The 27,848-nt window shown below is 43.5% G+C and overlaps 1 protein-coding gene across 1 annotated transcript in view; it reads right to left on the reverse strand.

Moving 5' to 3' along the window:
* Positions 1-987: 987 nt before the first annotated feature.
* DNAH12 (dynein axonemal heavy chain 12) overlaps positions 988-27,848 on the reverse strand; it is a 185,719-nt gene continuing 158,858 nt past the window's right edge. The window contains exons 65-73 of the mRNA XM_027863810.1: positions 26,670-26,807; positions 23,657-23,890; positions 23,314-23,502; positions 20,804-20,907; positions 19,194-19,398; positions 15,488-15,625; positions 13,796-13,887; positions 12,679-12,746; positions 988-1,457 (exon numbers count right to left, since the gene is read on the reverse strand). Of these exons, the coding sequence (XP_027719611.1) occupies positions 1,267-1,457; positions 12,679-12,746; positions 13,796-13,887; positions 15,488-15,625; positions 19,194-19,398; positions 20,804-20,907; positions 23,314-23,502; positions 23,657-23,890; positions 26,670-26,807 (1,359 nt within the window). The 3' untranslated portion in view covers positions 988-1,266. The remainder of the gene's footprint in view (positions 1,458-12,678; positions 12,747-13,795; positions 13,888-15,487; positions 15,626-19,193; positions 19,399-20,803; positions 20,908-23,313; positions 23,503-23,656; positions 23,891-26,669; positions 26,808-27,848) is intronic.

Below are 27,848 nucleotides of genomic sequence, written 5' to 3' on the forward strand. Positions count from 1 at the left end.
GGCTCTCCAGACTTGTCCACCATTTCCCCTCCTCCCATGAGTACTTTCTCAGCTCCTTCCCATCCTGCTTTTCAGCTTTTTAAAATATGTCATCCTGTGTGACCCTGGGCAAGTCATTTTACCCCAACTGCCTAGCCAAATACACACACACACACACACACACACATACACACATTGTTTTCTTCCATTAGGATGTAAGCTCCTTGAGGGCAGGAACTAACTTTCTTTTTCATTTTTATTTATATACTCAGCACTCAGAGTGATACCTGGCACATAGCTAGTGCTTAATAAATGCTTGTTGACTTGACTTGAGAGGGATAAAATGTGAGAAGGCCACGACACATTACAAAGGAGTAATTATGAAGAAATCTGGAGTGAAGGAAATCAAGGAAATGGAAAATGGAAAAAAAATGGGCTAGACCAGGGGTGGGGAACCTGTGGGCTCCAGGCCACATGTGGCCTGGTCTCTAGGTCCTCAAGTGCGGCCCTTTGACTGAATCCAAACTTCACAGAACAAATCCCCTTAATAAAAGGATTTGTTCTGTAAAACTTGGACTCGGTCAAAAGGCCACACCTGAGGACCTAGAAGACCATGTGTGGCCCAAAGGTCCCAAGTTCCCCATCCCTGGGCTAGACACATGGTGAGAGTACCAGGTGACAGCCCCTGTTCTCCACTGGCATCTTATGATATGAAGGGAAAGTGAGGGAGTCTTCCACAGATTGAGGGGACCTTGTAATGAAGTGGGATAAGAGTTGTACAGGATGGACTCTCATGGAAGGGTGCCAATCTGCACCACTGCAGGGAAGACCCCCATACGTGAGGTCCAGGATCCTCCAGAGGACTGAACCATGAAATGGCATCACCAAGTCTACAGCAATAGTAAGGGAAGAATACTTCTTTGGGCAGGTCATTCTCTTTCTCCAGACCCCCCAGATCCTCTCTTGTACACATTCACACACATAAACAAAGGAATCAGCTACACAAAAGGAGGAATGTAACACTTTAAAAACAACGATTAAAGTTCTTTTCACAATCACAAAAGTGTGATAGGTCAGCAAGTTTATCTTGCTAATCACGTGACAGTCCAGATTAAACACAGCGGTTTCTAGGGGGAAAGGTTCCTATAAATATCAGTCTCATTTTTTTAAAGTGCCCAGGAAGGGCACTGAGACACCGACTCTTGGAAGTTGGCTCAGATTCTTCAGTGAATCCGAAGACGTGCAGAGGCCTCTGACGCTACTCTGGTGTTCTCGGATTCGCCCGACCTAGTCATCCAGCTGACAGAGCAAAGCCACCCCTCGCTTGATCCAGTGCTGGACAGGGAGGTCTGTTTCTAACATCATGGCGATGACAAAGTTGGTAGAGTGGCCAGTGGTGGACAGGGTCCCTTTCCGCTCACTTGTCTTGTAGAGGGGACACATGTAGGCATTGGTCCTTTTGATATTGGACTTCTCAGCTGGAAAAAGAAAAGAGGCCGGTGAGTGTAAAAATCAACGTGTAAAGACCAGCTATTCCTGGATAATCAGAGTAGGCGTCCTTCTAAAAAGTGGACCTGCCCCAGCTCCAACAGCTGGGTAGTGATCAAACCACTGACCTCCACTCTCCTTGTTTGCCTCTCTGAATATTTGATTGGGACCCGGCACTTCATTATTCTAAGTGGAAGGGAGAGAGGAAGGTGAGAGGGAGGGAGGACAGAACACCATCCCTTCTTCCCTCCATGAAAACAGATCTTGCCACAGTTCTACAACTTAGAAGCTTTAAGAGTCGTACACTTAGAGGTTGAGTGATTTGCCCAGGGTCACTCAATTAATTTGTGTCAGCGGCAGATGTCCATATGTCAGAATTAGTCAATCGACAATCATTTATTAAATTCCAATGAATTATAAAGCATAAGGGGTACAAGTACAAAGGATAAAATAATCCCTACCCTCAAGGAGTTTATACTCTAACAAAGGAGACATATATCATATCTATATATATGTATATATAGAATGAATATGAAGAGAATAAATGTAAATAAATACCAAGTAATTAAATGCAAAGGAGTCCGAGAAGAAGAAAGCAAACACTTGGGGCTATCAGGAAAGGCTTCATGGAGAAGATGGAACTTGAGCTGAATCTTGAAGGGGAAAAGGGACTTAATGAGGTAGAGATGAGGAGGGAGTACATTCCAGGGATGATGAATGGACAGTACAGAGGCATGGAGGTGGGAGATGGAGTGCTCTGTGTGAGGAACAGAGAGAAGGTCAGCTTGGCTGGATTGCAGAAAGCAGGAGCAGTAATGACCAATGAGACGAGGTCCGGGTTGTGAACACTGGTTGGCTGTTGGTTGTTGACATTCATGCTCTAAGAGGACCCAAAGGACATCACTATGTCGGGGCCACGGTGTGGTGTGTCTGACTTGACTGAGCAGCTGAATATGAGCTCACAACACTCCACCACAGGTCAGGCACATATAGTCTGTATGAATATTTGGAATGTAGATGTCTCTAAATTTGCACATCTCCCATCTGCCAGTGCAGTCACGCAACTCTGCTTTGCTCGTAGAGCACAGCACCTTCTTTGATGCCGGCACACCATGTTGGACAGTCCTGTGCCAGTGTCTCCCATGTCTCACAATCGATTCCAGGGTTCTTCAGAGAGACCTTGAGAGTGACCCTGTATTGCTTCTGACCTTTGTGGGAGTTCTCTGTAAAGTTATCTTTTAGGCAAATATACGTTTGGTATTCAAACCACATGGCTAGCCCATCAGAGTTGCACTCTCTACAATAGAGTTTGAATGCTTGGCAGTTCAGCTCAAGAAAGGACCTCAGTGTCTGGTACATTATCTTGACAAGTGATTTTCAGAATCTTCCTAAGACAATTCAAATGGAAGTGATTCCACTTCCTGGCATGGCACTGGTAGACTGTCTAGGTTTCATAGGCATAAAACAATGAGGTCAGTCTAGCAGCTCTGTAGACTTCAGTTTGGTAGGCAGCCTGATACCTCTTCTTTCCTACACGTTCCTTCAGAGCCTCCCAAACACTGAGCTAGCTCGAGCAATGCATGCATCAACCTCATCATCTATGTGTACATCCCTGGAAAGCATAATGCCAAGGCAAGTCAACTTACCCACAGCATTCAATATTTCTCCATTTGCTGTAACTGATACTTCCGTGTATGGATGGTATGGTGCTGGCTTGAGGAGAACCTCTGTTTTCTTGGTGTTAATTGTCAGGCCAAAATTAGCACAAGTGGTAGAGAATCGATCCATACTCTGTTGCATCTCAGCCTCAGAGGTTGCATCGAGTACATAATCATCTGTGAACAAAAAGTCATACACCAGCTCTCCCTCCACTTTAGTCTTGGCTTGTAGCCTTTTCAAGTTAACTAATTTTCCATCACTGCAGTAGCTGACTTTGATTCCATTTTCATCCTCACAGAAGGCATCTGACAACATCACTGAAAACTTAACGCTAAAAAGCATGGAAACAAGCACACAGCCCTGCTTCATTCCATTGACTGGGAAAGCATGAGAGCATCATTCACTGCACCAATGCAAGCATGCCATCGTGACACTGGCATACAATACTGAACTTCTCCAGATAACCAAATTTTGCCTTGATCTTCCACAAGCCCTCACAACTGACAGTATCAAAGGCCTTGGTCAGATTGACGAACACCGTTCTGCTCCTGGCATTTCTCCTGGGGTTTCTAGGCAGCAAACACCATATCAACCATGCCTCAGCCCTTTCTGAAGCCACACTGGCTCTTGGGTAGATAATCATCTTTCAGGTGAAGGATCAGCCTATTAAGGAGGCCTCTGGCAAGAACCTTGCCAGTAATGACGAAAAGAGAGACTTCTCCCTCCCTGTGATTGCCACAGGACAACCTATTTTCTTTTCCTTTATAGAGATGGACAATGAAGGCATCCTGGAACACCTGGGGGATAACCTCCTCTTGCCAAATAACCCAGAAGATTTTGATCACCTTTTGTGTGAGCAGTGGACCTGTTGCATTGTAAATCGCAGATGGAATAAAATCAGCACCAGGTGCTTTGCCACACAAGAGGAGCCTAATGACCTTCAAAACCTCTTTTTCACTTGGAAGTTTGGCTAAAGAGGGATTGACTTTAACCTATGGTACACAGTCAATGACTTAAGCATTGGTCGATGACGGTCTGTTGAGAACACTATGGAAGTGTTCAGCCCATCTCTTTAGGATCACTAATCAATACGGCTGCATCAGCACTGAGTAGCTGAGATTGTATCACAGGTCTTTGGTCCAAGATAGCCTTCAGGGCCTCATAAAAGCACTTTGGATACTATCAACAAAAAACTGAATTTCATCTGCCTCCTTACTGAGCCAAGAACCCTGCATCTCTTGCTTGCACTTTACTTTTGATGGAGTTAAACTCTGCCTTCTTATCCTGCTGGTAAGTGCTGTGATTCTCGTTTTTTATTTAGAGGCCTCTGAATTTCCCCACCACTTTCATCAAACCACCCTTGATGTTTGTGAGTGTTCTGGCCCAGATGAGTACCTGCAGTGCTGTACACCAAATCTCCGAAAGCGGCCCACTCCTTTTCTGCTCCACTCTTGCCAACTGTGTGTTGGCTCAGCTTTCCCTCCAAGTTAGGACAAACTGTTCACACATGGGGAAGCACTCTAATCTGTTGACATTAAGTCTTCTGGTAGTCAATCCTGCCTTGGGGCCACTGCTTTTCTTGAATGCAAATGTTTAGCTTGGAGAGGCTAAGTCTATGATCAGTCCAACACTTTACACCATGCATCGCCTTCATCACTCTCATATTCTGTCTCTCTCTTCTTAGAACGCCATAGTCTATTAAATGCCAATGTTTACGGTGAGGGTGCAGCCATGAAATTTTATTGCATTTAGGTCACTGGAAGACAGTGTTGGTGATGAGGAGGTCATGAGATGCACAAGTCTTCAGTAGTAAGTGACCACTGCTGTTGCTATTTCTGACTCCATTCCTCCCAAGGATTCCCTGCAACGTCTGGTAGTCTGTCCCTACTCTGGCATTAAAGTCACCCAGAATTACAAGCTTGTCCTCTTTTGGCACATTGATGATAAGGGTCTCCAGGTCTTCATAAAATTTTTCTTTGACCTTATCAGGGTTTGGCATGCTGGGAGGGCTGATGATGGTCACATGGCACTTCCCTGCAAGTGGCAATGGCATTGTCACGAGCCTCTCTTTCACTCCATTTGGGAGGCATACAAGCTTGTTAACTAGATTAGTTTTGATTGCAAAACCTATGCCAGCTTCATGGCACTCTCTTTCACTGTGGCCACTCCAGAAAGACGTGTCTCTAGCTCTGACTTCAGTAAGCTGGCCTTCATCTGCCAGCCTTGTTTCACTATTTGGATGTGATACCTGCTGAGTTCTCTTGCAACAAGACCTGTTCATCTTTCAGGCCTACTGGATTTCGTGTTGTCCATAAGCATGTGCACAGACCATGCATCAATGGTGAGTGGAATCATCTTTGCAAAAGCTTTCGTACTTTTTTTGTCTTTTGACTGCAGGGTGGGATCCCTGCTGAGCTAAGCAGGCCAAGGTTGTGTGAAGCAGGTAATTTTCAGGGCCCCCTTTCTAGCTATATCACCTATACCCGGAGGTGATCAGTGTACTCTTTTTAAAAAGGTTGCTTATATACAGAGGGCTGCTGAATCCCACTGTTGCTTCAAGTCCAGCGAGAAAATGACCCTACAGCCTGGGTCACCTGTGTGCCGAGGTGTGACTACAGCTCCCAGTGTATCTGCACCTGCTGCTTCATCACTTGCCCACTGCTACAGGACTTTGAGGTAGGTAAACATGGCAAAATGGTATGGGTGATATCTTTTGACTTGTGCATAAATTGGAGTTAAGGGAGGCAGAGTTACACAAAGTCAATAACCTCATTCTCTCTTCAAGAGTCATTGAAGTCCACTGGCAAGACAAAAGTCTTGGCTGACAATGGCCCAGGAAGCAGTGGGTGACCTTGGCATCTAGCCAAGCTCTAAGCACGCCACAGAACTTGCTTCTGCCACCTTCATGGCTGTTGGAACAAACTGTTCACATCTGCCTCTTCTCACAGAAGTCTTCACGTGCCAGGGGTAGACATCGCCTTAACTCACCAAAGGGTTATATTACCTCAACCTGGTTTCACCCATCTGCCAAAATGGTTTGCCAGGGTGTGGCCGCTGCACATGCTGCAGCTTCTTGGAGCCACAAGCGAGAATTGGGTGAAAGATGGACACCAAAGGTGGAGGAGTAGCCCTGCAAAGGACTCAGCAGCCCTCACACCAGAGGGGCCAGGCCTCCCTGACACCTGTACACCCCAGTTGTGAACATATTTAAAAGCTGAATAGAAGCCTTAATATCTTATCCTCGAGACAACAGGAAACCACTGGAGCTGGGAAGGGGAATCACACGGTCAGCTCTGTGTTTGTGGAAAATCATTTTGGCAACAGTGCACAGGATGGGCTGGAGACTTGAGGGTGGGAGACAAACTGGAAGGTTATTTCAATAATCTAGGCAAGTGGTTCTGTGGACCTGAACTAGGGTGGTAGCTGTGTGAGTGGAGAGAAGGGGTCACATGTGAGAGCGGCTGTGGAAACAGGAAGACCTGCCAATTAATTGGATACGTGGGGTAGGGTGTGGGTGAGTGAGAAGTCCAGGATAATGCCATGGTCACAAACCTGGAAGGATGGTAGGATCTTTGATAAGAAAAGGGAAATCTGGAAGAGTGGAGAGTTGAAGGGGAAAGGTAACAAGTTCAGTTTTAGATATGTTGAGTTTGGAATGTCCCTGCTGTATCCAACTTGAAATGTCCAAGAAGTAACTGGTGATGCAGAACTGAAATTCATAGGAGACACTGGGGCTGAAGAGAGAGATCTATGAGTTCATCTCCACAGAAACGGGGGTTAAACCCACTGATGTTGTTGCTGGTGTTATTTTGTCATTTTCCAATTGTGTCTGATTCTTCATGACCCCATTTAGGGTTTTCTTGACAAAGATACTGGATTGGCTTGCCATTTCCTTCTCCAACTCATTTTACAGATGAGGAAACTGAGGCAAACAGGGTTAAGTGACTTGCCCAGGGGTCATACAGCTAGTAAGCATCTGAGGCCAGATTTGAACTTAGAAAGATGAGTCTTCCTGACTCCAGACCCAGTGCTCTACCTACTGTGTCACCCAGTGGCCCTAGGGATGAGGTTACCAAAAGAGAAAACAAAAAAACAGGGCCTAGGACAGTACCTTGGGGAATATCCACAGCTAGGTGATATGTTAGGGGTGATGAATCGACAATAGAGATGAAGGAATGGTCAGAGAGGTAGGAGGAAAACCAAGAGGGAAGAGTGTCACAAAAATCCAGAGGGAAGCAAATATGTGCGAGAAGAGGGTGTTCCATGGTACCAGGGTTCCATGGCTAAGGTTTGGTTTAAAAATGATTGGTAGGGGCAGCTAGGTGGTGCAGTGGCTAGAGCTTTGGCCTTGGAGTCAGGAGGACCTGAGTTCAAATCTGGCTTCAGACACTTGACACTTACTGGCTGGGCAAGTCACTTAACCCCAATTGCCTCACCAAAAAGCAGGAAAAAAAATGACTGGTGATAGGACAAGGGGAAAGGAGTTCAAGGGCAGAGGAAAATGCACAGTTGAAATGGCTACGTTAGGAAACTGAAGTCAGAGCTGATGTAACAACCTGAGAAAGTCTGAGCAGCGGAAGCATTGGACATCTTAATGAGGACAAAGAATAGGTCCACAAAGGATGAAATACAGGGTGAGATGGAATGATAGGAGAGTATAGTCAGAGAGAAGAAGAGCAGAATTTCTTTTTTTAACATGTGTTTTTAAAATTTTGGGTTACAAATTTTCTCCCTTCCTCCCTCCCCACCCACCCTCATTGAAAAGGCAAGCATCTCGATACAGGTTATACATGTGCAGTCATGCAAAACACTTCCACAGTAGTCATGTTGTGAAAAACTAAGCATATTTCCCTTCATCCTATCCCACCCCCCCCATTTATTTTATTCTCTTTTGACCTTGTCCCTCCTCAGAAGTTTTTGCTTCTGATTACTCCCTCCCCCAATCTGCCCTCCCCTCTATCATCCCCTTCCCCCCTTAATTTCCTGTAGAGTAAAATAGATTTCCATACCCCACTGTGTATGTTATTCCCTCCTTAAGCCAAATCCTATGAGAATAAGATTCACTCATTCCCTCTCACCTTCCCCCATTTCCCCTCCACTGTAAAAGCCTTTTCTTGTCTGTTTCATGTGAGATAATTTACCCCATTCTCTCCCTTTCTCCTTCTCCCAGAATAATCCTCTCTCACCCCTTAATTTTATTTTCCAGATATCACCCCTTCATCTTCAACTAACCCTGTGCCCTTTATCTATCTATATCTATATCTATCTATATATATACATATATATATATACACACACACACACACATATATATATATATACATATACATACATGCAATTTTTCCCTCCCACTACCCTAATACTGACAAAGGACTCACGAGTTATAAATATCATCTTCCCATGCAGGAATATAAACAGTTCAACCTTAATAAGTCTCTTATGATTTCTCTTTCCTGTTCACCTCTTCGTGTTTCACTTGGAGTCTTGTATTTGAAAATCAAATTTTCTATTCAGCTCTGGTCTTTTCATCAAGAATGCTTGAAAGTCCCCTATTTCACTGAATGACCATTATTTCCCCTGAAAGATTATATTCAGTTTTGCTGGGTAGGTGATTCTTGGTTGTAATCCTATCTCCTTTGCACTCCAGAATATTGCCCTTCGGTCTCTTAATGTAGAAGCTGCTAAATCTTTTGTTATCCTAATTGTGTTTCCACAATACTTGAATTGTTTCTTTCTGGCTGCCTGTAATATTTTCTCCTTGACCTGGGAACTCTGGAATTTGACTACAATATTCCTAGGAGTTTTCCTTTGGGGATCTCTTTCAGGAAGTGATCAGTGGATTCTTTCAATTTCTATTTTGCCCTCTGGTTCTAAAATATCAGGGTAGTTTTCCTTGATAATTTCTTGAAAGATGATGTCTAGGCTCTTTTTCTGATTATGGCTTTCAGATAGTCCAATAATTTTTAAATTCTCTCTCATGGATCTATTTTCCAGGTCAGTTGTCTTTCCAATGAGATATTTCACATTCTCTTCTATTTTTTCATTCTTTTGGATTTGTTAGTGTCTTGATTTCTCATAAAGTCACTAGGTGCCAGTTTCTCCATTCTAATTTTTAAGGAAGTATCTTCAGTAAGCTTTTGGACTTCCTTTTCCATTTGGCCAATTTTGCTTTTTAGGGCATTCTTCTCCTCATTGGCTTTTTGGACCTCTTTTGCCATTTGGGTTAGGCTATTTTTTAAGGTGTTATTTTCTTCAGAATTTTTTGGGGTCTCCTTTAGCAAGCTGTTGACTTGTTTTTCATGATTTTTTTGCATCACTCTCAGTTTTTCCTCTACTTCTCTTACTTGCTTCTCAAAATCCTTTTTGTGCTCTTCCATGGCCTGGGACCAATTCATATTTTTTCTTGGAGGCTTTGGATGTAGGAGCTTTGACTCTGTTGTCCTTTTTTGATTGTATGTTTTGATCTTCTTTGTCACCAAAGTAAGATTCTATTGTCTGACTCTTTTTGCGCTACTTGCTCATGATCCCAGTCAATTACTTAAGTTATAAACTCTTTGTTAAGGTAGGGGTCTGTTTCCAGTGTGGAGAATGTACTGTCCCAAGCTTCAGGGGTTTTGTGCAGCTGTTTTCAGAGATACTTTTAGGGACCTGTAAATTTTCAGTTCTTCCAAGGTGCTATGGTCAAGAGCGAGGTGTTTACTCCTTTCCTGGCCTGTGCTCTGGTCTATGAGTGACCACAAGCACTCTTTTCTGTCTTACAGCTGTGCGGAGGATTTCCTCTCCACAGCCACTACAACACCAGCACTCCTCCTCTCCCCAGGAGAGCCATTTTTTACAGGTATTTGGAGTGGTTTGGGGGAGGACTCAAGCAAGTCACTGCTTTTACTCTGCCATCTTGGCTCCGCCCTCCAGAATTTCTAATAAGGGAAGTGAATCCCTCGTGGGTAATGGTGAGGTCCATTGTGTCACCATCCATGTGTTCCTAAGGTGGAGTGAAGAAATAAGTCAAAGGCTAAGGATTTGGAAGGTCAGAAATTGAAGGGAAGATCCATGGGAATATTGAAGTTCCCTGGAATATACTATTTCTTACAGCATGGTAACATTCCATTGCATTCATTTGTTTGAACAATTTGTTCAACCATTCCCCAGTGGGATGGTCTCCTATTTTGTTTCTTGCCCTTGTTTCTTAAAAGGATAAAGGGATGCAGGATGTCATTGCAGTTAGAGTTTAAAAGGGAATTCATTGTCTTTTCCTTCTAAACTCTTCTCCCTTCCAAACTTCCCCTATTACTGTCAGAGAAATCACCATCCTCTTGGTCTCCCAGACTCAAAATTAACCATCATCCTCAACTCCTCACTATCTTTCATTCCCCCCACCTCATATCTAATCTGTTGCTGATGTCTATCATTTTCACCTCTGCAACATCTCCGGTCTATTTCACCTCTGCAGCATCTCTGGTTGTTTTCACCTCTGCAGCATCTCTTGCTAATTTCACCTCTGTAGCATCTCTTGTCATCTTCACCTCTGCAGCATCTCTTGTCATTTTCATCTCTACAGCATCTCTTAAATGCCCGTCTTCTCTCCTCTGACACTCCTCCACCCTGGTGAAGGCCTTCATCATCTCACACCTAGATTATTGCAATAGCTGCTGGCAGCTCTGCCTGCCTCAACTCTCTCCCATTCCAATCCATCTCCCATTTGGCCATTAAAGTGATTTTCCTAAAGCACATGGCTGATTGTGTCACTCTCCTTCTCAAAAAACTCTGGCATGTCCCTATCACCTTTATAATCAAATACAAAATCCTCTGTTTGGCATTCAAAGCTCTTTATAACCTACTCCCCCTCCCAACCTTTCCAGTCTTTTAACACCTTATGCCCCCACTTGGTATATATACTAATATGCTATTTGTATATTAGAAACATGGCTGCTAAAAACCATTCATAGCACTTCACCTGGGGCCAACAATCAAAAACCAGAAGATAGACCTATTGGAAGGGAAAGTGGTTATGGTTTCTGTTTATGTCAAGACCCTCAAAATGATATAGGGATGAAGAATAAATGAAAGTACAGATTATCAAAGTATAGAAAGTTGAGCTAGAACAAACCTTTGAAGACATTTAGTCCAACTACCCTCATTTTACATATCAGAAAACCAAGGCCAGGAGGTCAAGCTGCTTGCCCAATAGAGTCACCTAAATCATGAAGGGCAGAGTGGAGTATCTAAACCAGATCTCCTACCTCCTAGTTATAGATAATGAAAAAAGGGAGAAATAGTCAAACTTCAGGCAAGAAATAAAACTATTTGAAAACCAAATTCCTGAACCTCATAAATTAGAAGAAAAAGAAGTCCAGATTAAAAATAGTGGTTTTAAGGAGGAAAGGTTACTATAAAGACCAGTCACATCAAAAAGAGACTTCTAAGCTGATTGTTTTGAACAATAGCAATTGGTATATATAAAGTACTTTACATTATATCATATGATCCTGACAGCAACTTTGTGAGGTATTATTATCCTTTGATATTTATTATTTTTGTTATTTCCCTTGTTATTCATTGATTTTTACAGTAGAACTGAATTTCTACATGGAGACACCTGCTTATATAGATTTTCATCATTTTTAGGAGCATTGGTTTGAGGATGGAAATAAAATTTGGGGGGGGTCAGTGACACAAATATTTATAAATGAGAAAGAGGCCAGCGGAATGCAGCTAGTAGGGATCAGAGATGGGATTTGAACCCAAGTCTTTGCTGCCTCATTATCTAGTACCTTACCTATGAGGTCCTGCCCTTATGAGCAGAAAATTAGTGAGAAAAAAAGGAATATCAGTTTGGGGCCGATTTAAAGATACTTTCTTAACCATTCAGTAAAGGAATAGAAAAAAGCATATCTAGACATGGGGTAAATCCTTCCCAAACCGATTCTATATTTAAATTTGTGAATAAGCACGATTTTACTGTGATCCAGGGTTCAGAAGGGAGGTCTATGGAAAAGCAATGGTGGGAAAAGATCATTAACCAGGAGAATATGGCCATTCTAGGGAATAGAGCATGGGTTGTAGCTCTCACTACCCCTCCCCCTTAGGCCTTAAGGGTTGCAGTCCAGGGCCCTGGCCTTCCTTCTGGGTGGGCACCAATCGTCTTTTCCTGGTAGCTCTGAGATGCCCACAGGTGACTGTCAGATCTGGATCCTAGAGGTAGAGAAGCAGCAAAACCTCTATGATATTCAACAGACATAAATCCATGGGGAAAGGAGAAAAAGGATGCCCCACCCACCCACTGTGGACACATTCTCTAGGACGCAGAGGAGAAAAAAGCAGAGCAGAATAACCCTGAACAATTGTCCTCCACAGCGAGCATTTGTGCTAAAGACCCTCAAAACCTTGTTTCCCACCTCAAACCAATTCTCCTCAAAAAAGAAGAAAAACCAAGCAAGCAAATGTGTGCATACAGCCGTCAACAGAATTCTAATGTAAAGATAAACTAGGGGCAAAGTCGCTCTTTTTTCTTTCTTTCTGCTAAAAAGAAACTTTGTGATTAAACATATTTACTTGGTTTTATCCATATGATGGGCATCAAATCAAAGAGAATTTTAGGATACTGTTCAGTGAGCAATCCCCTGTAGAGAGAAATAAAGAGAAAAGCTATGAGAAACAAATTGAGGAATGAAATTTTAAGAACTACAACAAGCATTTGGGTATTTTGCAGGAATTTTTTATAAGGAAAAACAGATAACTAAGAAGTATATTCGGTTTTGTTGTGGGGTTTTTTTTAAGGAGAAAGGAATGAGGGAGATCAACCCAACAACAAGCAGTTATTAACTGTAGTTATATTGCCAGGAACTGTACCACTAATTGCAGGAGAGGGAGAGAAAGACAGGAAGGGAGGAAGGGAGAAAAAGAGAGAGAAAGAGAATGAGAGAGAGATGAATCCCTGCCTGCAAGAAGCTTACATTCTGTTCTATCAGGGAAGACAATTTGTACATATTTAAGTATATACAACATAAATATATGCAATATTATATATACTATATATAAATATATAGGATAAAGACATGCAATATAAAATATATACAACCTAAGTACAAGATGATTGGAGGGGGAGGTACTAGCGGCTGGGGAATAAGAAAAGATCTCGCTAGAAGGGGGCAGGGCTAGTAGCAGAGATATGGAGAGAACAGAAAAGACTTAAAACAATGTGCTATGATAGGCTGTCAGGCCTAATTCTATTCTAGTTTCCCAGTTCCCTCAGTGGCTAATACCACCTCTTTCAGATCAGCTTCCATCCATTCTCTCTCTGTATATTTCATATGTACCTCATTGTTTACACGCTGTCTCCCCTGTTAGAATGTGAGCACCTTGAGGGCAGGGCCCTGTCTTTTGCCTTACTTTGTATCTTGGGTGCTCAGCACGGTGCCTGGCACACAGTAGGCACTTAATAAATGCTTGTTGACTTGGTACAAACCATACCAAAAAGGAATCTCTACAATCACATGGCCAACAAGTGGCCATCCAGCCTCAACATGAATTCCTTTGGTGAGCTAGGACCTCGCCCCCTCTCCTCAGCATCCCTCAAGGGCAGAGACCACTTCTGAGTTCAACGCTAGGTATTAAATGAGTGGTTGGAATGATGTCCCTATGTTCTAATATATCTAGAGTTGAAACTAACCTCCTTCTATGCCAACGGGCTCCATCTAAGTACAAGCCGTGGACATAAACACCATCTATGGGTGGTTCCTGGGCTGTGTCTTCCGGAATCACCTGAAAGGACACAGACAGTTAGGAGGGCTAACACACCTGTGACCTCTTTGCAAGACTCCTGGGAAAAGTCAGTGCTGTTCATATCTAAAGATTTAAGTGTCCAAGGTTTTAAAATCTTCTGACAAAATAAAGCATGTAGCTTTCCTACACTGATCAACTTTCCTTGACTTTGGCCTTTCCCAAATTTCTCCCATATGGGAATCCTAATGGTATTCCAACTTAAAGTTGGCACCTAATGAATGAGTGAATGGATAGATGAATGAATGAACGAATTCTGGCCTCACTGAAACAGACTCAATTTTGCACAAGCGATAATTTAATGACAAAGATGTGAGAGGGCCTTTATTTAAATATACAAATTAATTTGCTTGTTTTTGGTTATACAATGTTACAAAAACTAGAAGAAAAATAACTGCAGGTTAGAATTTTACAGGAAAGGCTGGGACTTACTCTTCTTCACACAGGTATCAAAACAAGAACAAAGCATTTCCAAAATAAAAAAACGAGCATTATCCACGTGTGGGAGCCCCAACAATTAGAATTCTTCAGGTTTCCTTGCTTTCCTGTGAAAGCTCACGCATTCCAACTCCCTCAGATTTTTCCAGGCAGAGCTCTGCTGGAAGCAAATTCTGCCCTAGAGAGAAGAGTGAAGGCATAGAACAGCCCTACTGCACGTAGCCTGTTCCCTAGAAAGTCCTGGCCCTCAGCCCTGCCAGGCTTGGGGAGAACGTGGGCCCTGGCGGAGGACACTACACCCAGAGGACCTTAGGGGTGGCAAGCATGGAGCAGTCACACCCATATTCCTGCATGCCTCCAGGTGAGGTAAGGAGACAGTGAGAAGGCATCCCCAGCTCTGCCCCCAGGGGGTTTGAAGTCAGTCCTGAGGCTACCTTAGAAGATAAACCACCTTATAAGAAGCATTTGGCACACATACCAAATAAATGCTGGAAATCATCTTTATAAAGGGTTTTTTTTTTAAGCTTCATAAAATCAGAGATTCAGAGACGAAAGGGACTTTAGAGGCCAACCTCCTCATTTTAGAGATAAAGAAACTGAGGCATAGAGGGGTTGTGACTTGTCAGATCAAATTACATATTAGTAAAGCATTTAGCACAGTGCCTGATACATAATAGGTGCTATATAAAAGTCAGTTATTATCATTAGCTATTATTGTCCAAGGCAATACTGTCTGAGGTAGGATTTGAATTTGGCCCTTCCTAACTCTTTCCACCCCCCACCCCCACCCCGGCTCTCTATCCCCTGGAAATGTCAAGTCAAATTGTATCTATCGCTCATGTTTCTAGTGACAGACTACAAAAACATGGAAAACCAAGGCCAGGGATGGTATTGGTGCTCTGACCTGCCACTCATACCACATCAAAACCCCAAGCTGAATACTCATAACAGCCTTTCATAGCAAACTATCAGATTCAATAACAGTTGTGTCACAAGGATGAGGTACCTAGAACATATACATTCTTTAAGTTTTAGGGAGCACAAGGAATAAGTAAAAAGTTGAATGCTCATTTTGAAGGCCTCCCAAAACAAAATCCTATTCCCATGAATGTAATATACCAACGAGATCAAAGAGTGACCATACCTGAAATTCATACCCCAGCAAATCAATTGGGATCGTATATTTTCTAGCAAAATTCTGCATGGCTCCAGTTAAAAAGGCCTGGGTGAAAAAGAAACCTGAGAGCCAAAACACACTGGGTTTTCCTTGTTCAAACCAGACCTAGGAAGGAAAAACAACAAAATGACTTCCTTTTTACAACTTCTATGAGCTTCATCTGATACCATCTTGATTACTTATACTCAGACATTTTTTACCAGACTTGTGATTTCCTTGATATTGAACTCCCGGTGAGAGAACCCCCTCTCCCGTGTAGATCTATACCTATCCTGCAACTTAATAGTCTTACAGGACTGTCTGGGGCCCTGAGTGAAGACGTGATTGGCTCACTTCAGGTCACACAAAGGCAGGGCTCAACCCCAGGTGGGCTTGATGCGGAGACCAGCTGTCATACCAATACCTTGCTACTTGCCCTGCCTACACATGCCTCTTGTTACGCATTTCTGTAACAACATTTTTGGGTGGCACAATTCATGTGGGACGGCTTCTCGGGGTTGTCCCTCTGACTCAAGGTAGTTAACATGAACTTGTAAGCCCCGCTCATGTTGGCTGAAAGGAAGAAGCAACCCAGGCGTGCACTGATGGGGGGGGGATTGTAATTGGGAGGAGCAAGGAGGGGGACAGGGAAATAAACATTTGTAATTTACATAATAGAGGAAGCTTGGGTGTAGAGGTCACCAATGGACCCACCATGTGCAATGTCAGGAGGTAGAGGAAGTTCCCCTAAACACTGATGAACACCCCCCACACACCCCCACAGTGGATTTATAAGAGGTCAAGGACAAGTGTCGCACTGGATGGGAAGACATGGGTGGGCTGTAACCTCATCCCTACAGGAAGTGACCGTATCCAGCGCTTAGCACCTGTCTAATAAATATTTTTTGACTGACTGATGGACATCAGTGAGATCTGACAAAATCTCAAAGCAGATTTAATTAGGAAAACCAATTAGCCAGAGAAAAAAAGTACATTGCATTCTAAAGATAAACATTAACAAGTTTTGTACTATTTGTACCACGATCTCCCCCAGTGGTGAGAACAAATGAGAGTCAATTGTGGTAAGGTGCATTTAAAGGTCTCCCCACCCATTCTCTCCCTTTTTTTTTTAGGCAATGGGGTTAAGTGACTTGCCCAGGGTCACACAGCTAGTGAGTGTTATGTGTCTCAGACCGAATTTGAACTCAGGTCCTCCTGACTCCAGGGCCAAAGCTCTATCCACTGCGCCACCTAGCTGCCCCAACTCCCCACCCACTCTCAAGAGCCAAGATCTGACTCCCCCTCCCCACAAAGATACCTTTGGCTTTACAATGTTTTATGTAAGCATTGATGACATGTAACCATATATTATATTTATATATGATATTATTATAATTATACATTATTATATAATATATAATTATATTACATGTTGATATATAATCTATGGTTATAGGTAATGTATAATTATATATAATTAACATAATAGTTATATGTACTATATAATTATATATAATTAATAAAATATTTGTATATAATCAGTTACTATTGATTATACATAATTGCTGGATGCTTCCTATGTCTCAACTAGATAATAAACTATGGGCAGTTCATAAGCTACCAAACAAAAAACAAGGAAGTGAACAAGACAAGGCCATCTCAAAGTGAAACTTACATCATTGACTGAAGCGAAGAAAAAGTTTAAGAAACCAACGCAGCTAATAAGAAAAGCCCATTATCAAGGACAGGGGAAAGAAAAGGAAGTGAGTGAGGTATGAGGTGTCCTGGTACTTCTCCCTGCAATAGCAAAAGAACCAAAGCAAAGGAAGGCAACCAGTGTGTTGGGTCCACTATGGAGGAATCACAGAAAGCCACGGACAAGAAACCGCAGGGGACAAGAAGACACAGAGGGCGGCGCGTACACTGACAGGATGGATACCCACAGGACAACACGGATCCACAGGAGTTTCTAAATGAGGATATTTGTAACGTGGGAATTCACGGGCTTGAAAATGGTGACGTCCTCAAGGTGTTGAAGTAAATAAAGGGAAACATGTGGGACAAACAGAGGCATCACATGCAACATCTTACTGCAGGATCAACTCTTGGTTGAAGTTCTGGGGCAAGAGAGACAGTATTTACCCAAGAGGGGTGTAAAGATGAGGAAACACAGAAATACTGAGATGGGCCATAGGAAGAATTTACCGAGATAGCTAGGATAGGATAAAGGGAAGTAGGGTGAGGAATAACATTCACGCCACTGTTCTACAGTTACAAAGAGCTCACAGGATCCTTTTAAAAGAAATGATGAAAGAGGAAGAATAAGTCTTTACCGGAGGGAATTTAATAAAGATTCATTTAGCGATTACTGCACACAAGTCGCTGTCATAAAAGCTGGGATGAAAACAAAAGCTCTCTAGATGGGCAGACTCTCTCGCACAATCGGGAAAAGAAGACCCGAGCACCAGAGCAGGAGAGCCACAGCCCGCCGGGAGTGCTGCCTAGAGTCCGCAGGCAGATGAGACACCTCCCCCACCAAGAGCACAATGTGAACAGCAAGAGGCCGATGAAGAAGGAAAGGAGAAAGCGAACCGGAGAAGAGGAATAACAAAAATTCAAGAACAGTGAATGTTCGGAGGGTCTTTTGGACGTAAGACTCCAAAAATTTCCCAAAATGTCAAAAAAAAGGACAAATGAAATTCTGTTGAATATGAAAAGAATCTGGAGATCTAGAGAAACACCCTACCCCAAAATATGGGGGTAAGACATGGACCAGAGTCCCAGACTGGACAAGCGTGGATGGGATAGAGTCTGTGCCACCATAATGCACAACCCCATCACTGAGATCACAGGTTCAAACATTCCCTAGAAAACTGGATAAATACAAGATTTAGAAAATGCCAGACTCCTTGCTTCTAGAAAGTTCCTTCTCCATCCGTCTGTCTGTCCGTCTGTCTGTCTCTCCCTCTCTCTCTCTCTCCTTCTCCCTCTCTTCTTCCCTCCCTCCCTCCATCTCTTTCTCCTCCAACCCCTTGACCAGGGTAGAGCTCACGGGGCCTGGGAGAAGAAAGAGAAGAGAGAGCTCCACCACTCACTCCACATACGTTCACATCTCTCGCATGCGCCTTTCTCTCCTCCTGCTCCAGGAGCCAGCATGTGCAGCACAGCTGCTGGATTGTGACTTCAGGCCCATGACAAGCAGTTGATCCTACTGAGTCCAGGCCTCTCTCAGAATCACAGGATCGTCAATTTAGAGCCACCAGGGACCTCTGAGTTCATCTTGTCCAACCTCCTGTGGGCTCAGAGACCACAGTCTCATACGTAGGTCACAGTAAGCAGTAATGCCAGGATTTGAACTCCAGTCCTTCCTCGTAGGCAACGAAATGTGACTGCAGAGGGGATGCCGCCACTCCACTCCTGATCTTTCTTAGCCTGCTTCACACACTTAAAAACTCCACAAATTCTAAAAGCTGCCTACTGCATGTCCCAGGCAATGCAGATCAGCTACGGTCCTGGGAATGCTTATGACTGTCCCGTGCACAACCTCGTTGTGGATTCTACCACCTTGAAGATATCAGGCACCTTCTGGCAGGCTCTAAGGGCAGGTTTTTAGGATGGGAGTTGGCCTCTCATTTCCCCCACCCGGAAGAGCAGATCAATCAGTTGGGAAGTGGGTTTGGTTTGGTTATTTTACCTGTAAGCAGTTCAGCCTGCAGAAGAAGTCGATGATGTAGCTTCCCAGGGGCTTGAGGCTGGGATAGGAGCGCTTGGCCCACGTTTCTGGCACCTTCCCCACCATCAGGCTACCGGACAAAGCCTCGAGCTCAGAATCCATAACCACCAGCCCCTTGATAGCTTTCTCCAGGTTGAACAAAGTGCGGCGGATGGTTCTGCTCAGGCTGAAAGTTGAAAAGCCCAGTTATCGACACATGCCTATGGGACGGTGATGACAAGAATACAGTTTCCTAGGGAATGCCAGAAGACGCATCTTTGTCATGAGTGCACAGCCCCTCATCTCCAGCCACCACTCACGGCTGTCTCTCAGTTACATAAAGGATCACTTGTCATTATTCTTTAAATGAAGGATATTTCAGGGGTAGCTAGGCGGTGTAATGGATAGGGCTCTGGTTTTGGAGTCAGGAGGACCTGAGTTCAAATCCCACCTCAGACACTTACTAGCTGTGTGATGCTGGGCAAGTCACTTAACCCCAATTGCCTCCCAAATAAATAAACTCCTTCTTTCTACTGGTGAGGAAACTGAGACCGCAAGAGGTTACACAGATAGTGAGCATTAAAGCAGAGATGCAAACCCTTGTATTCCCAATTCCCGTTGCACAGATTATCAGTGTGTCTGTCCATCTGCCACCACCACCAGCTAAGAACAGAGATGCTCCCAAGTTTCCCACATTAGACACGGCATGTCTCTGCTCTCGTTCCTCCGACTGAGCAGCCCCAGGAACCAACAACCAGGAAGATTCCAATTAGATGATGTGAGGAAAGCTCTGTGCAAACTCTGAATGTGACTGGCATTAGCGTTAGCATCATTAGCGTTCTCTCATTCTCACCTTTTCCTCTGGATTCTGATAGAAATCATTTGAGGACAAGCCACTATCTTGCTATTAACCTTTTATATTTAATGTGGGTCCCACTGTGCACAGATGGATGGAATATCTATTTTTTTATCACTGAATAGGACTATTAAGATGTAAGCTCACATTCTATAGACTCACTGAAGGCGTCCTTGGTACAATTCCAATAGCAGAAAGGAGAACCGGGATAATGTATGCCTCATCCCTTGGCCATAACATTTGGTTTTCTTCCATTATATTTTGAAAGCCTTTTGTTTCATAGATTTAAAGATGAGAACATTGATCAAAACTGTCATTCTTGATTCCTTGTGAATCAGTTTTATGGCCAGGAAGGTGTGGGCAACAGTTCTGTGGTCATGATGCTCCAAGTTCAATAGAGAACATTGGTTGAATTCTCAGTGGTGTTGGGGTGGGGCTTAGGGGTTTTGGGGAGGAGGGGGAATGCAGACATTTATCATTACAGTCAATAAAGAAGAGCGAGCTCAATTTTTGCAATGAGGTATCACGGTTTGATGGATACATTACATAAACAACATTGGTAAGCCTCACCTCAAGGGTAATTTTAAGATGCAAAACAATTGCTCCTCTACATTGGTATAGGGAACATCTCCAGGGGAAAAAGCCCAACCCAGTGAAGTAACAGCTTAATTTTGATTATTTTTTTAAGGCAAGTATTTAAAAAGCCAGAACCAATAAGAATATAAGTGTTGCTTACTTGTTAAATCTTTCCATTTCCTGCACCAAGACCGTATTCATGCTTTCTTCGTATCTTACAGGATACCTCAATAAGGCTGATTCGATGTCAAAGTCCGACGGGAGCTAGGACGATGAATTTTTAAACAGTAAGTTACTCTCTGAGCCATACCAATGGTTCCTATGTAATTAATCACAGGCCTGGAACTAAATGGGGGTATTAATGGATGGATCTTGTTTCCACTTAAAACAAGATGGCCTCTGGGAGGCCATCTTGCCAAACACCCTCATTTTAGAGGGGGGGAAACTGAGTCCCATGGAATTTAAGGGACTGGCCCAAGATCACACTGGAAACAAAGGTCAGAGGTAGGCTTCAAACATAAGTGTTCTAGAGGACTCTAGAACCCAAGATCTTTCTAGAACCCCACCGCCTTCAAGTGGTAGATAAACATGTCTTTTATAAGTAGATGCTTATCCCTCAATAACTTAAAAGCTTATAGATCACAGAATGGGCAATTAGGTGGCTAAGTGAATCTAATGTTAAACTTGGAGTCAGGTAGACCTGAATTTGTTTAACCCTGGGCAAGTCATTGAACCTCTGTCTGACCCTGTTTCCTCATCTGTATGAGATAACATTTGTAAAGTGCTTTGCATATATACCTTAAAGTGTGTATTTAGGGTTAGGGTTAGTATTGTTACTAGATTCACAGACCTAGAGCTGAAAGGGACCTACCTCAGAGGTCACCAAGCCCAATCCACTCCTTCAACAGAGGAGGAAACTGAGGCCCAGGGAGGTTAAGTGTTTTGGTCAGGGTCAAAGGTAGTCACAGCATTTGAATCTAGGGCCTCTGACTCCTAAAAGCGCCACACACTTAAAAGGACCAGGAGAGCTCCAATTGAGAGGAGTCCACAGTAAAGGAAAGAATCTTCTTCTGCTTTGTGAATATCAGTTGTTATAATAATAATAATGATAGTGCCTGCTGGCACTTGTACAGTTTTATGGTTTATAGAATGCTTTACAAACAATTCATTTTATCCTCACCAAAACCCTAGGAGTAGGTACTGTTATTATCCCCATTTTATAGATGAGGAAACTGAGGCAGACAGAGATTACTTACTCAGGGACACACAGACCTTTTTATAAGCTACTAGGTATTAAAAATTCAATTTGATGAGCATTTCTTAAATACCCAGTACGCGCAAGGCCCTGGGGCTACGAAGACAAAAAGGAAAAATAAAGAAATGAGACCCGTCTTCAAGACACTTAGGTTCTTCTACTACACGCCCTACACAAAGACAAATAAATATAATGTGCATATACAAAATAATACAAATTTAACAACTGGGAAGTCTAGAAACGTCTTTCATTGGATCTGCTCAGAAAGAAAAAGCCGAGCAATTTGGGACACCATCCTAAAAATCACTAGAAAAAGGGAATTATTCAGAACTACAATGTGCATTTTTTGTACATAAACATCATAAAAAATGGAGGAGAGCTGAGAAGTTATCCATCCTTGCAAGCTGGATTCAACTTAAGAGAATGAGCCCGCCCATGCTCCAGGTGGTAGGAGGGAGACTTTACCATTTCTAACAGTCAAAACAGTCTATAGAAACCTATTTCCTTACTAGAAATATACTAAAGAGAATGCGGCCTTTTTACTGAATGACGAAAAGACCCCAGGACCCAGTTAAATATCTTGAGTTCAATTTCTCATTCTAGCGGGGTAACCTTCAACAAATTACTGAACCTCTCTGATTCAGTTTCCTCATTTGAAAAAAAAAATAGGGCTAATAACACTTGTACAACAGAGCCCACAGGGCTGTTAGGAAGATGACGCTTTGTAAACCTTAACCTGTACTAGTGAGATATCATCTGGGCTAACTTCCTTCAAGGGATCTTTTTAAACTGTGAAACAAATTGAAGCAAACCAGTTATATTCATTGGGTCATCTGTAATCAATTCAACCGTAATAATGAAAATAATAATAATAATGTTGCTGCTGCTGCTGCTGCTAATAATATCAGGCAACTATAGAGTGCCCTACAAACAGTATCTCATTTGTGTCTCCTTTCAATCCCATTGGGTTGAGACATCAGTGTTATTGTTCCCATTTTATAGATTAGGAAGCTGAGGCTCAGAAAAGCAAGTGGAATGCTACCAAGTCAGAGGATCTGGATTCCAATCCAACCTCCATCACCTACTGCCTATGCAAGGCATTTCCCCTCCCTGGGCCTCGGTGGCCTTATCCGTTAAATGAGGTGGTTGGACCGGACACCCTCTGAGATTCCTTCAGCTCCCCATCAGGCACCTGATTCCTCGCTCATGATCACACGGCTGGTCAGCATTCGCGATGGGGTAGGTCTCCTCGCCTCCCCACCCTGTCCCGCTCTGCCTCTTACAGCTTTGCGACCCCTCGGGTCCAGGGGCAGAAATCCAGGTCTGTCCTGCTCCACAGAGGGCACAATAAAACCTGCCCAGGAAGAACAAAATCGTCCGCTCCAAAGAAAGCGCTGGGCTTCTCCCTTACGTACCTTCCCAAGAATGTCGTGGGTGATTTCAAGCAGAGTAGCGTCGGCACTTGCTGAGGAGCCAGACTGGGTGGTCCCCCCTTGGGTTAAGAGCAAAGACTCAAAGAGGGTTTTGGTTTGATGGAGATCTTTGGAGATATCGACGTTTTCATGCAGCCCGAATATCTCAGGTTGTTGAGTGAATGGAAGTTTCTGCAGGAAAACACAAGATCACCCCTGCCATATCGGTATCTGACAGACCAGATTTGAACTCAAGAATTCCCATATCTTCCATGTGCCAGCCACAGTGCAAAGTGTTTGGGATGATCCCCAGCATCCAAACCCCTCAACAAGCCCAAAGAGTTACCTTGATAAATTCAATGTAATCATCGTAGGTCCCCCGGGGAGGGACGTAGTAGTTTCCACTGGGAGAAAACATATAATGTGGGTTCTTGATGATTTCTGGGTTGTAAAAATCAGCCAGTATGGTGAGCAAGAGACGCCTGTCCCAATCATCGGTCACCCGTCCTCCATAGTTACACTCACCAGTGAGGTAAGAGATGGCTTCAAAGGGAACGTCCTCATACTCATTTATAAATAACTGAAATCAAGAAAAATGAGTACATTTTTAAAACGTCTCTCCTTCATCTGAACTTTAACAAGGTTTTCAGTTTTGCTTACCTAGATTTACTTGTTCCAAGGGAGGGTTTCCATTTTGAAGGAAAGGGAGAATTCATGAGTATAAAAGAGATGAAAGAAGAATGCACTAATAAAACTTCTAGAAATACACAGATGAAAGAAATTCAAAAGGAAACAGACAAGCCAAGCAGTCTTGTTACTACTGTATTAAATTTAGAATTTTGTTCACTCATTTTCAGTCATATTCGACTCTTCATGACTGCATTTGGGTCTTCTTGGCAAAGACACTAGAGTGGTTTGCCATTTCCTTCTCCAGCTCATTTTACAAAGGAGGAAACTGAGCTAAACAGCGTTAAGTGACTTGCCCAGGGTCACACAGCTAGGAAGTGTCTGAGGCCAGATTTGAACATGCCCAGCACTCTATCCACTGCACCACCTAGCTGCCCCAAATTTAATGTATATGTGGGGTTTTTTTAATTCTTAACTTTTTTGCCTTTTTTAAATTTAACTTAATTTTTATTTATTTATAGTTTTCAACATTCATTTTTATAAGATTTTGAGTTCTAAATTTTCCCCCTCCTTCCACTTCCCCCTCCCCAAGATGGCATGCAATCTGATATAGGCTACACATGTATGATCATATTAAACATATTTCTACATTAGTCATATTGTGAAAGAAGAATCAGAACAAAAGGGAAAAACCATGAGAAAGAAAAAAACAACAAAAGAAAGAGAAAATGGTATGCTTCGATTTGCATTCATACTCCATAGTTCTTTCTCCGGATGTGGATAGCTTTTTCCATCATGAGTCTCTTGGTGATGTCTTAGATCTGTAAGTATCTTGAAAAAGCAACCTCAAGATGGATGAATTAAAAAGCCCCTACTATGTGCCAATGCCCTATCTGCTCTTAAGGAACCCAGAAAATGTTAAGTATGACAGTCCTTGACACTGTCAAATGACTCACCATCAGAAACCAACATTTTATTAATGGAACTAACAATAACAACAACCATAATAACTAACATAAAGCACTTACTGTGTGTCAGGCACCATGCCAAGCATTTTACAATTACTATCTCATTTGAGCTTCACAACAATGCTGGGAGGCAGGTACTACTCTTATCCCCATTTTATAGATGAGGAAACTGAGGCAAACAGAGGTTAAGTGGTTTGTCTCACAGGTACAAAATGTCTGAGGGTGGATTTGAACTCAGGAGTTGACCTCTTCCAGGGTGTAGTAACGTCTGATTCCCAACTCTCCAGCATCAGCAAAAGAATCTTGGGGTTGAAAAGATGGTCCTTTGCTTCAGGGAGAGATTGGGGCCATTAAAAGTACCTCCCACGGCCTAACTCGAGTTTTCAATGGCCTCAGGTACAGAGGTGATGTGTGTAGTAAACGTGGGGGATGGCGCCATTGACTCGTCGTCCTGATGCCAGGCAGAAATCCCTCCACCACATGAGAAAGAGAGCGCCTCCAGACCCAGTGCTCTGTGCACTGAAATGACATTAGAAAAGAAACACTAACATCTGCTTTGCTGCTGCACTGTGGGGACCAAGGGACCTTTCCAACAGACTTGCGGCTGGACAGAGCTTCATCTTTCATCTGAATGGGAGCTCCTGGAAGGCAGGGCGGCCCTGCTCCGCCGAGCACAGATTGGAAGTTCATTTCTTTCATTTGTCCTGTTCTGTAAACGTCCGGTCTACACCAGCTGCCTGCAGCCCCTTCCCCAGGTGTTTCCACGGCAGCCTCTGGTGCCTCTGACCCTCACTGAGTGACCTCTGGCCCCACAGGTCAGGGCAGCCTTCTCCGATAATGGAGACACCAACCGTGTTAGGAAGCTCCCCGGGACTGGGGACTCGGGGCCTCGGAGAATACCTTGGGGACCACTCTGATGGACAAATGATAAGCTGCCAGTGTCCAGTAGACAGCCGAGGTGACGGATCCCACCGTGTCCCGCCATGTCCCACCGCGAGCATAGCCAAGAGGGATCGACGGGGCATCATTTCCTGCCAATGCCACCCCACCTTCAGGCACTCTCTTTCTCATGCGGTGGAGGGATTTCTGCCTGGCATCAGGACGACGGTTTGTGCCTGTTTTATAAAGAGTCAATGTCGCTGTCCCCCACGTTTACTACACACATTACCTCTGTACCTGAGGCCATTGAAAACTCAAGTTAGGCCGTGGGAGGTACTTTTAATGGCCCCAATTTCTCCCTGAAGCAAAGGACCATCTTTTCAACCCCAAGATACTTTTGCTGATGCTGGAGAGTTGGGAATCAGACATTACTGCACCCTGGAAGAGGTCAACTTTAGGGTCACTCAAAGGTCAATGGAGAAGCACCAGGTGAATATGAGCAGACTACAAGCATACTGCCATTCAAGGATTTGGGGTCAGAGGTCCTGGGTTCAAATCCTGCCCCTAGTACTTGCCACCTGTGACTTCCTTCTCTTGACCTTGCTCATGGGTAAAATGAGGGGGTTAGACTCAGCCTCTGAGGCCCCTTTCACCCCTAAGTCTGTGAGTCAATGATCTCACAAGAAAGATATCTCAGGAAGAGGGGTGTGAATGCCATCATCAGGGGCCTCCCCGCCCTTCCCCACAGGTGATCCCATGTCAGGCCCAGCTTCCCACTGGAGGAACGAGCAAACCTGGGCTCTGGCTCACTCTGCTTCCCGAGGACTGCATTTTGGCCTGAATACAGCCACCAAAATACGCCAGAAATCACAGAAACCACCTTACCTGCAGCTGCCGGACGCTGATACGCAAATCGGACTCGTTAAACCCATATGGGATGTTCCACCCGAGAGGACCAAACTTCTTCCTCTCCTGGACAAGGGCATGAAAAAAGCAAACTCCAAAAAGCAGCTTCTCCCACACCTGGAGGGGCAAAGCAGAGCAGAGCCGGATCCTGAGACGCCGTCAGTCACCTCCTTGCCCGCGTCCCTCCTAGTGCCACCAAGTCATCATCTGTGACTCTTCTGCCCTGCAGGGCTTTCCCCACTAATATGGGACTGTCCCAACAGGGGAAGAGGTAACACAGCTCAGGACAAATCAACTTACCAACCACTATCAATGTAATGAAAGCAACCTAATCTGGTGGAGAGGGAAGGTGATACGGAGTCAGGAAGACGTGGGTGCTGGGTTCCGTGACCCAGGATATATATGTATGCACAGACGGAATAATGTTATGTATACATATGTGTTTGTTTATATTTTATGTATTATATATTTGTATAGTTTATTATATATATAACACATATGTCTCTCTCTCTCTCTCTCTCTCTCTATATATATATATATATACACATACACACAAACATATACCTAAGCACACAAGCTGTCTCTAAGTCTGAGTTTTCCTATAATTCCAATTAGCTAGTGTGGTAGACAGAGCACTGGACCTGGAGTCAGGAAGACCTGAGTTCAGATCTGACACTTACTAGCTTTGTGACTCTGGGCAAGTCATTGCCTCTCTTTGCCTCAGTTTCTTCATCTGTAAAATGGGAATAATAACAGCATCTTCCTGCCAGGTTTGTTGTTAGTATAATCCAATATATAACATACACAAAACAAGATGATGTTTGTGAAGTGCTTTGCAAACTTTTAAAGTGCTATAGAAATGTTAGTTATTATTAATAATAGATTTTCTTAAGGCAGAACACATCTGTCACTTTTTTTAAAAATCATATATTCAAGCTGTTCACTCTGTCCCTTTATTCATGTCTTTTCTCAAAAGGTTTTTCAAAAAGTATTTGGGATAACAGATAGACAGACAGACAGACAGACACACAGACAAACAGATAGACAGATGGATAGCTGGATGGATGCATAGATAGATAGATAGACAGACAGACAGACAGATAAATGGGTTTTTTTAGAGCTTCTTCACTAAAGAGAAAATGAAAAAGAATAGGAACT

Source organism: Vombatus ursinus, unplaced genomic scaffold (assembly GCF_900497805.2).
Source record: "Vombatus ursinus unplaced genomic scaffold, bare-nosed wombat genome assembly UNPS02014773.1, whole genome shotgun sequence".
Lineage (NCBI taxonomy): Eukaryota > Metazoa > Chordata > Mammalia > Diprotodontia > Vombatidae > Vombatus > Vombatus ursinus.